This window comes from Nicotiana attenuata, chromosome 6, assembly GCF_001879085.1.
Source record: "Nicotiana attenuata strain UT chromosome 6, NIATTr2, whole genome shotgun sequence".
Lineage (NCBI taxonomy): Eukaryota > Viridiplantae > Streptophyta > Magnoliopsida > Solanales > Solanaceae > Nicotiana > Nicotiana attenuata.
This window is the reverse complement of record NC_031994.1, coordinates 30,557,797-30,571,436: the sequence shown is the minus strand read 5'-3', so window position 1 is coordinate 30,571,436 and position 13,640 is coordinate 30,557,797. Positions and strand designations below refer to the sequence as shown.

General features: G+C 39.9%; 1 protein-coding gene across 1 annotated transcript; it reads left to right on the top strand.

The window, feature by feature from the left end:
• LOC109227748 (SKP1-like protein 11) lies at positions 1,060-1,549 on the top strand. Its single transcript, XM_019392943.1, has 2 exons — positions 1,060-1,161; positions 1,256-1,549. The coding sequence occupies exons 1-2, from the start codon at positions 1,060-1,062 to the stop codon at positions 1,547-1,549; spliced, it is 396 nt and encodes a 131-aa protein (XP_019248488.1).

Sequence of the window (13,640 nt, the reverse complement as noted above, 5' to 3'; positions counted from 1 at the left end):
CTTCATATGAGCAATTGATAGATATCTTTACGAAGGGATTAGGAAAATCTTAGTATGTTACTCTCTTGTGCAAGTTGGGAATTTATAATCCAAATGTTCCAACGGGGCGGGGTGGGGGTTGGTGGGTGTTAAAGCGTGTGTGTGCATGTGTGTATGAGTATATATGGATAGTAAATATATTTGTATATTTAGGACTAGGAGAGTTTTTCTTTCCATATTTGTTATGACTAGTTTTCTATATTTGTTAGGACTAAGGTTTATTACATGACTTGTATATATATTCTTGTTAATTAATTGAAGAAGGCAAGACTTTCCCTTCCATGCTTGGCCATTGTTTGCTTGCGTGCCTGGCAGATACCTTCATCATCCCAATAATTGTATTTCTTTCTTAAACTTCGTGTCCAATCAAACACCTTCAAGCGAAAAGACTATAATGTTTACAGTATGAAACAAACTTTATAATTGCTATAATATTTTCCTCGACAACGATAATTAATGTACAACACAAGTCAATTTTCTTTTAAAAACAAATTCTATATAAAGGGAAACAAGCAACTTCAGTCTTCTAACAATATTTAAACGCGGTATCCACGTAAGCACTATCATAAGAACTAGTATATAGGAAGTAATTTCTTTGTTGAATGGCTAAAATTAAAATATCAAGCGATAATAACCAAGTCAACGGCACTCTTTAGACAAAAATCATATAATTTCACTCATTAGAACCCATCACAAAAGTCAGTTTAAAATACATAAAAAATAAATAATCTACTATAAAGTCATATTCATATGATATAAATCTAGATTCGAAGCTACCGATAAGTATTTTTTGTAAAAAAATCTTATTTAAAGCTAGATTGTCCACAAAATAAAACTTAGCAAATAATTTAATTCTTTAAAGTTGAACTCAATAACCTTTGAAATCAAGAGATATTAATTCGATCTGATATATAATAATCTGATTTGGTGTTTAAAATTATTTATTCGAACCTGCCCATATGATTCATATATAATTGGATGGTAGAACAAGCACTTAAGTGGAGACCCAAAACTTAAACAATGGCAGAGGCAGCATCATCGACCACAGAGAAAAGGTTTTTGACTCTGAAGTCGTCAGATGGTGATGAGTTTGAATTGGAAGAATCCATTGCCATTCAGTCTGTAACAATCAAGAACATGGTCTAAGATGGATGCTCTCTCTAGTGTCATCCCAATGAGCAACGTCGACAAAGAAACCTTGATCAATTACATGAAGATTCACTCCTCCACTTCTTCAAATGAAGAAGATATCGAGAACTTCGACAAGGAATTTGTGAGCATTGGCTTCAAAACCATCTTTATAATCTTAGAAGCTGCAAATTTCCTTGACATCTATAGTTTGCTTGAGTTGTGCGCTGAGGCGGTGGATAATTTGATTAAGAACAAGACGCTTGAAGCTATTTGGAAGATTTTCATTATCACTAGTGACTTTACCCCAGAAGAAGAGGCAGAGATTCGGAATGAGACTCCATGGGCCTTTGAAGGGGATCTTGATCACTCCCTTGACTAGTTTACATTTGTGTCTTTACTATTTTTCGTTTCGTGAGCTTCTAGTTTTATTTGTTCCTCTTCTCTTTAGAGCAGAGATCTTGTAGCTAATAAATTATGGAATGAGTCAGAGTGTCTAAATAAAAGTTTTTGGTAAATTTAAGGGTCATCTATTTATTCAACATATATTTTATTATATGTGTTGTTTCTTTTAAATATTTTTCATGCATTATTCTACTTTTCTTTTATTCGATATGTGTTAAGAGTATCATTTTTGACTAGTACTCTACCCATCAAAGGTGCTAATTCTTCTATTAGATAATTATTCACTTGAATTCTACTATAAAATCTATTAATTAATATTGATAAATTCTATTAAATAATATTGATAAATTTTTATATTTATAGTGGATTTGATTAAAGAAAACAATGAATCTTGTGAGAATCCCTAACACCGATAATTCACGCCCTTGTACTTTCTTGTCCAAGCAAATGAAAGCCATAAAAGAGTAACTTTATCTCAATTTCCATTCCATAGTTCCCACCCCTGCTGTCATCGATAATGCGACGAGAAGTTCGCAATTGCGAATAGTGGACCTTCGCAAAAGAAATCAAAATGTTCGCAAATGCAATAATTGTTAAGCCTAGACCCCATTGCAAATGTGAACACTGGGTTCGCAAATGCGAACACATCAAACGCAAGCCAAACATCGTAATTGCGACTCATATCTCACAAATGCGAGACCTGAAGCATCAATGAAAAAACCCAGTAGAACATTACTCTATCAAATTGTAACACCCCGTAAATTTGGCTTAGGTATGAATGAGTCAAAGGAGTAGTAAGGTTATATTTTGGACATGTGAAGTCCCGTCGGGATGATTATGGGTGAAAATAGTTGTTTCAAAATCAAGATGGAAAGTGAGGTGCATAAGATTTGACAAAATAAACAAAGTTTCCAGAAGGTCCGTCTTCCAGGAGGGTTTAGTGACAATTTGTAATGCATTTGGAAAACTCAAAGCGTGAAAGTTGTAGGCCTTTGAAATAGCTTTCTAACGATATATTTTGAAGCCCAAACGGATCTCTGTGCAAAAAGTTATGCGCGTTTTACAGAACAGTGTGCAATATGCGCGCCCTAAGCGCGCCTCGAGTGTGGCCACGCTTCTTTTGAGGCAGTGTTACTGCCATTTTGCGCGGTCAGTAGCGCGGTCAGTCCTACAGGTGCGCAAGCGCGCTCATGGGGGGTCATTTTAAAGCCATACTTTGTCCCCACAGCCCCAAAACATAAATACTTGCTCTATAAAGGGAAGCTCTCAAAAACCTAACTCCTTAAAGGTCCCTCCACCATCCAAGGTAAGTTCTAATGGTGATTCTAAGTTAATTTTAATTTCCTAACATCTTATTAACATCGGTAAACCCTCCATATCATTAGATATTCGATTGGGACATCATTGTTGCGAGAAGAAACCCTAGAACTCGAATTCAAGGGGATTGAACTTCAAAAAGGTAATGTCTTCACCCTCTAATTGATTCTATCATTGGTTTAATGATTATAAACCCTAGTTCATGAGATATGAGTTGATGGGTTTGATAGAAAAGCATGAAAAATTAGAGAATTGGGTTGTTGATTGTTGATTATTGATTAAATATATCGTTTATCTTATGAGTGATAAAGAAGGGTATTGAACATAGCAATTTGATGTTTTAGAATTTATCTAGGAACAAGAGAATGGGTTATTNAAAAAGAGGTAAAAAAAAAAAAAAACACAAAAAAGAGAAAAATGAAGAAAGAAAGAAAAGAAGAGAGCGAGGAGAAAAAGGAAGAAAAATCACAACAACAAAGTAATTTCTATCACATGAACTACGTTCGACCTGATTCCTTTTATGGATACGTAGGCAGCCTCACGGTTCGGTCTCATCATAATAAAAATCCAAAAGTCCCCAAGAAAGAAACTGGGGCAGAAGTTGTGGTTGTGCAAGAGATTTGATTCCGATAGTTGCAATTTTGAACCCATTCGAATTGTTTTGACCCTTTTTGATACCCTTTTTTTTCTAACCCCACCCAAAAGCCCACATTACGGTCCAAAGAAAGACCTTCCGACCAATCTTCGAGAAATGCCAAGTCAAGAAGGTAGAGGTGATTCATGTCAGGGGCAGCACTCTGGTCCAAGCAAGGAAAAATTGAAAATGAGAGAGTCTTATTGGTGAAAACATTTACGGGCACCGTAAGGCGACAGGAGCTGAGAGAAATAAAAAATGAGAGAGTCTTATTGGTGAAAACCCTCACGGGCACCTTGAGGCGAAAGTAAGTTGAGAGATGAACAAATGAGAAAGGTCTATTGGTGGAAAACTTTTCAAGGCACCGCAGGATGAACAAGGTCAAGGTTCGGGCAAAGTAATCAGGTTATGGAAATTCTGGGGCAATAAAGTATGGCAACTGAAAGTTGATTGGTTGGACAGATTGGGCCGATTAATTCGAAATGCATGTCATGGTCATTAGAGTTGGTATCCACATCTGATAGGTTTCTACTTCGTAGTTTTCTCGTTAGGAATCATCTCTTTCCTTTGTCCTTTACTCTGTTCCATTTGTTTTGTTTACTTCCTCCTCTTGAGTCTGTTTGGTCATAACAAGTGAGAAATGACTTCAAAATCTGCCACCGGCTTTCCAAATGAACAAAATAGGATCTGGCTAGCACATCAAAAGTGTCACAAGTCAGGAAACAACAACAAGAGCACTGAGCTGGTAATAATCAGCATGCTTTGGGGATCCTTGTGAAATACAAAGGCTTGGTATATCAATTCATGAACAATGCAACAGATGAAGGGATAGGGTGAACAGATCAAAGGTATTCCCTGTGATAAGATTGATGAAAGGGTGGTAAACTAGTGACGAGCAAGACCTTCCAAGCAGAAATCAAAGTTATCATGATAAGTGAAGGAGCAACAGACCTCAAGGCCAAGGCTAGTGGATAAGTCAAGAAAGAACAACATATACACGGAGTGGGGGCAATGGACGTGCTTTGGGAATTCATGTGAGAAACAAAGGTTGGGGAAATGCCGGTTCATGCAATACAACAATAGGGGATATTGGGGTTAAACAAAGAAAAGGTATTTTACGTGATGAGGACGACAGAAAAAAGGGTTAGTCCATAAACAAGCAAGGTCTTCGAGTGGAAATCAGTCATCATGGGAAGTGACGGAGCAATCTCCCTCAAAGTTCAAGGCTACAAACCAACCACTATATTTTAAACTGACAAGATTTTTCTTTGATTGAAATAGGGGCAGAAAATTTCATTTGTTTCGGAGAAACTCTCCGTAGGGGAAGAGAAAGCACCAAAACAGGTTTGACCGTACTCTCAGGACCCTCCAGGAAAATGTGGCTTAGTTAAAATTCAAAACAATCATGAGTAGCATAATTTAGCATAAGTGTATCCCAAAGGAATATAAGTTGGTTTCAATGTTTGCATGTTTAAGATAAGATTCAATTAGGAGTTGTCATGGCCTTCCTGGATAATAGGATGTAGTTTAAAACCCTCTTAGATAACAGAACTTAGCAGAAGTAATACCTTTAGAAGATGCAGCTTAGATCTATAATTGTCAGTTGTCGGGACCTCCCTGGATAATAGGGCTTAGTCTTCAAATTCTTAGCAATAGTTGGTAGAATGATTCATGTTTAACACTCACCCATGTGCCCAGCTACCAAACTAGGGCAGAAAATTTTCCTTGTTTTTGTCTATTTTGTTGAAGTCAGGTGCCCGCCTGGATAGCAGAGGAATACATTCAAGTTTTGAAGTTAGGAGCCCGCCTGTATAGCAGAGGATTACATTTCAAGTTTTGAAGTCAGGAGCCCGCCTGTATAGCAGAGGAATACATTTCAAGTTTTGAAGTCAGGAGCCCGCCTGTATAGCAGAGGAATACATTCAAGTTTTGAAGTCAGGAGCCCGCCTGTATAGCAGAGGAATACATTTCAAGTTTTGAAGATAAGAGCCTGCCTGTATAGCAGAGGAATACATTCAAGTTTTGAAGTCAGGAGCCCGCCTGTATAGCAAAGGAATATATTTCAAGTTTTGAAGTCAAGAGCCCGCCTGTATAGCAGAGGAATACATTTCAAGTTTTGAAGTCAGGAGCCCTCCTGTATAGCAGAGGAATACATTTCAAGTTTTGAAGTCAGGAGCCCACCTGGAGAACAAGGGAATACTTTTCAAGCTCAGCAATCAGGAGCCCACCTGGAGAACAAGGGAATACTTCAAGCTTCAGCAATCAGGCGCCCACCTGGAGAACAAGGGAAGTACAATTCAAATTTCAGCTTTTAATTTTTAATATTTGATAACATGCTGTACCCAGCCACCAACTGGGGCAGAAAATTTTCTTTGTTTGTTTATTTTGTTGCAGTCAGGAGCCCCCCTGGAGAACAAGGGAATACTTTTCAAGTTCAGCAATCAGGAGCCCACCTGGAGAACAAGGGAATACTTTTCAGGCTTCAGCAATCAGGAGCCCGCCTGGAGAACAGAGGCATACATTTCAAGTTTCAGCAGTCAGGAGCCCGCCTGGAGAACAGAGGAGCCCGCCTGGAGAATAGAGGCATACATTTCAAGTTTCAGCAGTCAGGAGCCCGCCTGGAGAACAGAGGTATTACAATTCAAGTTTTAGTTTTCAAATTCTTATTAATATCTGGTAATATGATGCCCAGTCACCAAACTGGGGCAAGAGATTTTCTTTGTTTTTGTCTATTTTGTTGAAGTCAGGAGCCCGCCTGGAGAACAGAGGCATACATTTCAAGTTTCAGCAGTCAGGAGCCCGCCTGGAGAACAGAGGTATTACAATTCAAGTTTTAGTTTTCAAATTCTTATTAATATCTGGTAATATGATGCCCAGTCACCAAACTGGGGCAAGAGATTTTCTTTGTTTTTGTCTATTTTGTTGAAGTCAGGAGCCCGCCTGGAGAACAGAGGCATACATTTCAAGTTTCAGCAGTAAGGAGCCCGCCTGGAGAACAGAGGCATACATTTCAAGTTTCAGCAGTCAGGAGCCCGACTGGAGACAGAGGTATTACAATTCAAGTTTTAGTTTTCAAATTCTTATTAATATCTGGTAATATGATGCCCAGTCACCAAACTGGGGCAAGAGATTTTCTTTGTTTTTGTCTATTTTGTTGAAGTCAGGAGCCCGCCTGGAGAACAGAGGCATACATTTCAAGTTTCAGCAATCAGGAGCCTGCCTGGAGAACAGAGTCAGGAGCCGCCTGGAGAACAGAGGCACACATTTCAAGTTTGAAGTCAGGAGCCCGCCTGTATAGCAGAGGAATACATTTCAAGTTTTGAAGTCAGGAGCCCACCTGTATAGCAGAGGAATACATTTCAAGTTTTGAAGTCAGGAGCCCGCCTGTATAGCAGAGGAATACATTCAAGTTTTGAAGGCAGGAGCCCGCATGTATACCAGAGGAATACATTTCAAGTTTTGAAGTCAGGAGCCCGCCTGGATAGCAGAGGAATACGTTTCAGTTTTAAAGTTAGGAGCCCGCCTGGATTGCAAAGTAATATTTTCAAGTTCAGCAATCAGGAGCCCGCCTGGAGAGCATGGGAATACTTTCAAGTTCAGCAATCAGGAGCCCGCTTGGAGAGCATGGGAATACATTTCAAGTTGAAGTCAGGCATCACCTGGAAAAAGGGAAAAAATCTCATATCACAATTCAAGGCAACAACAAAAGAGTTCCATCGGGAGAATACAAGTTCACAAGGCAATAAGAACTACTAGAGCAAGTTTGAAGACATAGATAGGATTTTTGTAATTCATAGATCATAGTTCAGTCTAGCTTCTTTTTATTTTGACACGGTGTAGTAAGGGGGGTTCAATATGCAGTAGCAGCAGCAGCAGCAACAGTGAAACCACAGCTCCATGGTAGTCCCAACTACCAAACCTTCCCGAACTACACTGACCTCAGAAGCACACTGACCTGATTCCTTTTTAGCCAAGGATATGTAGGCAACCTCAGAAGCAGGGTGCGGTCAAACTTTTCAAAAATGCTTCACACGGAGTTTCAAACGGGCAAAAATCGCTCGTATCCGCTCACCTTGTCTTTGCACGAAAACTCTTCGTGTTTCCGGGCAAAGAGGGGCAGCTGTGAGCACATGATTTTTGCCCTATATGAATTACTCCCATAAATTCAAAACAAAATGATTTCGTTTCATTACTTGCAATTTTGTGAATTTTCGTGGCATTTTGTGTTAACTGTTGCATTTGTCTGTACATTTTTATTTCTTGTTTACTTAATGAAAAATACAAAAATATGTGCATTTGCATTTAGGAGTTAATCTCGCATTCTAGGAATTAATTAGTAATTAGGGTTTTACAAAAATACAAAAAATCACAAAAATTGATTTATTTTGCTTAGCTTTGAATTTTGTTAGTTTTCCTTTAACTTGTTTTAATTAATTGTGTTAATCATCATTTAGGTTTAATTAGTTTAATTAGGTCCTAGGGTTTAATTCAGATTTTTATTTTTAAGTTTTGAAAAGAAAAAGAAAAGAAAAGATAAAGAAAAAAGATAAATAAAAGAAAGGAAAATAAAAGGAGAAGGTTTAAATTGGGCCAGTCTTTGATTTTAATGTCCAGCCCAAGTCAAAAACCCCTCAACCCGGACCAAATAAGCCCCATACAAGCCCAATCCACACCCCACTACCCGGTCCAGTCCCCCTAATAACCTAAAACGACCCCGCTTTGATAACTTTCAATCCTGGCCGTCGAGGTAACTTGATCCAACGGTCTGGAAGCTAGGGTCTCTTGACATATATATGTCCAAACGTTACCCTATCCCCCCTTTCACTCATCGTCCCCCTTCTCTATTCGAACCTTAGAGACAGCTTCCACCACCACCGCCGCCTGCCGCCGCCGGAAATCGCCTACGGCGGCGGCGAGTCCCCAAACTACCCCAAAAATTCACCATAGCTTCCTCTCATCTCCCTCATACCCATGCCACCATTTTTTTCCCTCGAATCCCACTGGAAATTCCCAAATATCCCAAACCCTAGGGCGCCGTCTTTGAATCCCCCGCCGTGGCCGGCGGCGCCACCACCTTTGCCCACCAAATCAACACCCCTGAATCCCCTTCTCCCCCTCATTACAGAACTCTACTTCACTCCCCTCGAATCCCCTTCAAGTTGCTCGAATCTTGAATCTAAGAGCCCAAATTCCGGACCTGTGCGTGCAGGCTTTCTGCCTCATTTCTTCAAATTCCGGAATAATTTTAGTCCTTTGATAACATTGCTCGTCTGTTCTTGCTAGGAATAAGCGGATAATGTTATTTGGGGACAAAATCGGAGGTTGGAGTTCATCTGGTTTCGAGCTCTTTAGTCGGTAAGTCTTTTCTTTCCTTTGCTTCTTTGTTTTATTTTTCTTCTTCTCTTCTTCTTTTCTTTTCTCCAAACAAACCCATGGAAGTCGACCAAATTGCTGACCAAATTCCGACTTTGACTCATGTCTAATCTTTCCAGATTTTCTTCTTAATTTTGTTGTGTCTGATAAAATCCTATGTTTACCGCCTTTATTCAGTTTAATGTGATAATTTAGTTTGATGAGTCATTAACTAGTATTTTAGTCTCACAGTTTAGTTAGGTTTATTTTAATCTAATAATTAGTTAATGCCTTGTTTGTTTGTGGATAGTAGTTGATCATTTTAGTGTAAGTGGATCCCCTGAATTCGTTTGAGTGCCTCCTTTTCATGTTTTGATTTGTTTTCACATTTTGCCATTTGGGCTTCGAGGTCAATCAGAACCTCAGTCTAAAAAGGGGATCCTGGTCTGACTTGAACTTAAGCCCACCCTTGTTGAATCATTGAGCCCGTTTGGATTCATGACCCATATCTGTTTGACCCATTTTGGGTAGGTTCTTGGAGTAGAAGACAGGGTTGTAAGGGGTAGTTTAGGAAATTGGATGAAGGGAATCTCTAGAAACTGAAATTAGAAGCCCCTAGAAGCACCTAGAAGGGTTTCTACTTGTAATTTCAAAATTATAATGGTGTGACTTGGGTAACAAGTCAATAAATAAGGGACTTTTAAGCTAAAAAAGGGGACTAAAGTGCAAAATAAAACTTGCAAGGGCTGCCCTAGGTGTTGGCCTATAAAAGGCATCATTTCTTGCCTTAGAAGAAAAAGGGGGGAGAGGCTGAAAATCCGGATAAATTTCTGCAAATTGGAGAGATTTGAAAGAAGTTTGAATTTCAAAATTTCAAAACCAAAAACAACACAAAGACTAAAAAGAAACCATTCCATTGAAGTTCCTGACCATATTTTCGAATTCTAGCCCCTTAATTCACATATCTAGCTCATCTAAGATTGAAAATGGTTTGAATTTCCTGGCTCGTTCAGTAATTGAGGTTTAAAAGGTTTCTGGGGTCATTTTTCGAGTTGAACCTGGTCTGTTCGAGTTGGTTATTTTGGTTTACTGGTTGTGTCAATTGCTGGGTTTTGTTTGATATCAATCCTGGGCTTTGAGACCAGTTTTTGAGCTGCTGTTACTTGTTGGTTATTGCTACTGATCTCTTCTTCTTCATTGTTGTAAATTCCAGGTACACTTCCTGAATCCGATGCAATGTAGACATCAAGTTGAAATATGAAATGAAGTTTGCTGTATGATTTTGTGTAGAATTTGTTGTTTAATGTTTTGAATTTCGAGTAGTTTCCTTGATTTGGCTCATGTCCTCATTGTAAATAAATACGGACTGTACTGGACTGTTGAACTGTTGAGTCTGTGTGTATTCATCTAAAACATTAGCTTTAGTATAGTGTAGTTTGGTTTCTTATGCTGGTTTAACCTTTAGAAAGCATTGTGAACTTGAAACTGATCTTGCAATCAGAATGTATGCCCATATCAATGTTAAATTCGCGCCTAATAAATGTGTGTTTTTTGTTAGAGAATTTGTTTTTTTTATTGCGCTGTGTCCTTGAGCTTAAGACTTCGATGTAGATGTTAATTACCTCATGTTAATTCATTGAACTCCATAAGTAGTTGTAGCGATCAGTTTAGCTTATACACAATCTGAGTATGAAATTGGTTTTTTTTTAACAATGAGTAACTCGACGAATCTGAATAAGCTGTACATGGTATCCTTCATTACAAAATCAACGAAAATGATTGGAACAATTTGAAACAAGTTCAGCAGTGGTAAAATTAAATTGAAGTTCCGTCTGGTTTGGGATCTGCTAATAGATTAAGGCTCAACAGCCTATTTGTAATTAAATTGGGCTTCAAATCTAATGATGCACAGTCTCAGGTCCAATCTTAGCTCACATTTCATTTGGACCTGGGCAAGGACCCAAGACTGGATAACTTTTGGACTAATAGAATTCAGGCCCGATTTTCGTTGCACCAGGTCCACGTTTGGGCAGTGTTTCGTGCACTAGCAGGATTAAACTTGTTTAGGGCCAAGTTTGAAAGCCCAAAATGTTAAGGGCTGGACTTCATAACATTAAGTTGGTAATTTGGGTTTAGGGCTCGCTAGTTAAGTAGCATGCTCGAATTAAGAGGTCCTCCTTTTGTTCGAGTATGGACTTGAACTGGAAGTCCAAATTCTCTGATTACTTTAAATAATAGCAACTGATAAAATTGATTAATTAGGATTCTTTAGAGACAAAATTACATAGAAAATTATAGCTTGCTCTAGGATGGCCCTTAAATAAAAATGAGACGAGCCTCGCCGCACAAAACATATAAATTGCGGGGACCTCATCAAATGCTTATATTAAAATATTTAGAAATTCGGGACGTACCAGACGCTAGCCACTTCAGGCGCGCTTTTTAATAATTTTACCTTCTTAACTACGGGTGTGCATTTCATGCGACCCAAATCCAAATCCCAAAACGTTGGATAAGAGGTGTCAAGGATCCGGGTGCATTTCATGTGACATAATCCAAAAACACGCTCTTAAACGGCGTTCACTTTCATAAAAACTAATTAAAAGCGGTTAAACAATTCTAAAATTGCACTATAGGTTAACATGTATTAAAATCAGACTTTAGCCAAATATAGCAGTTGAGCGACCGTGCTAGAACCACGGAACTCGGGAGTGCCTAACCCCTTCTCCCGGGTTAACAAAATTCCTTACTCGGATTTCTGGTTCGCGACTGTAATACAAAGTCAAACCTTTTCCTCGATTCGGGATTCAAACCGGTGACTTGGGACACCATAAATCTCCCAAGTGGCGACTCTGAACCTCTTAATAAACGAATCCCGTTTCGATTGTCCTTTAATTGGAAAAACTCCTTTATTATACCCTTCACGGGGTGTAGTAATGAAAAAGGACGTGTTACACCAGTACTCGAGGAGTCAGTTGCAGAGGGCCGAGAGGGAAGGCGTTCACAAGCAAAAAGCTCCAGTTCTCGGGCCTGGGCAATACAATCATCTATATTAGCGATGCCCACTTTGGCCTCTTCCAAGGTTTTTCTCCTCATATGATATAAGGCATAAGTCTTCTAAAAAACGAGGGAATCCTCTTGGTCCTAGATCTTTGCTTGGATCCTCTCAATTTCTGCCTGAAGGTCGTCCCTTTCGGATCTCAGGTCACTAAGGCGAGAATCGAGCTAAACATTTATAGTTGAGTGAATCCGGTTCTGATCCATGACCCTCTTGAGCATCTCCTCCATTTTGGCCCTCTTATCTTCGGCAGCATTGGCCTCTTTAGTTTTGGAGTGTAAGTCTGCCTTCAAACTATTTATTTGCTCCTCGAAGGCAGACTCGCACTAGCAGCAGCAAACATAACATCATGGAGCTCGACCCACTTAGCCTTAGCCTCTTGAAGTTATTTGTGTAATGGAGTGGATTCTTGGCTGTAGGCCATTTTGTCTTGTTCGCTTTGCTGCAACCGGGCCTCAAGCTCTCCCATCCCAGCATCTTTTCCTCCAACACGAGGAGGCACGCAGCAAGTTGGTTCCTTTCGGCCAACAGTTGATCGCGCTTGGAAGCGAGTCCTTGCTTACGAGGATCAATCTCTGCAGGCCTTTGGAAGTGAGAAAGTTGGCCTGTAAAAGAGAATATCAATGTTAGGATTTATTTTGCAGCAGGTAAATTGAAAAGATTTATAATAAAGAAGTACGGTACTGCTACCGTGCTATGCATGGCATTTTCTTCCAATCTTTTTCACAAATCGTCCGCAAGCTCCACCGACTTGGACAAAAGACGGCACTCCTCAAAACTGAAAGATTAGCACTTCTCCTCCCTATAGGATCTGGGGAAGGGGTGAATAATTGTGCCCCAAATTCCCATGGTCTAGAGATCGAAGAGGAGAAACATCCCTTTCTCGATCGTTCGTTGCCAGTGGAGAAGATGTAGTTGGTGTTGGTGGCGAAGGAGCAGCTGGTGTCGATGGGCGTGAAGTTGTTGGTATGGAAGGATGAGAAACAGTTGCGGCAGGGGCAATGCTAATTATTATTCGCTCAGTGGTCGAAGGCAGAAGAGGCCTAGGGTCCGAGCTCCTTGGACCAGAGAGAGCAATGGGGATAAGAAAGCGAGAATCGACATTATCCACCAGGTCCATCTCGCCCCAAAGTGCTTGGGTTTCTTCTGCGGTCGTGTTTTGAAGATCTCCCGGCTGAGCATCCGATTGAGCCAATGAAGATATTTTTCTCCTTTAAAGGGGAGCCACTTCATAACTGACTTCCCAGTCATCCACAATAATCACTATGGCCGGCTCGGCCATTGTTTTATTTATTTTCTTATTTTGAGTCCCAGCCGAGGAAGAACATCGCCTTTTTAGTTACTTGTTATCGGGCTGCGGACTCCGAGAGGAGGCACCCTCATCGGAAGCATATCCATGAGCATTGCTTCGAGCAAGGGTATTTTGCAGCACCCTCCTAGCCTCTTCAAGGTCAGCTAAAACATCGACCTCGAGACAAGTGACAGAACCCTGCGAAAGTCCTGAATAAAGCAAAAAATGGAGTTAGAAACTTTTTCGTGAAGTTACCTATTTTCGTACAAAGATAAAAGGAAGAAGGACTCGATTTACCATGATTTTTGGCCTTCCACCAGTATTTGAGGTCCCTTTCTTTCCACCGACGGAATCTGGTATTGTGATTTCTAGAATCTTCTGAACCCACTAGTCCAGGAACCTGTGGTGGTTCCCAA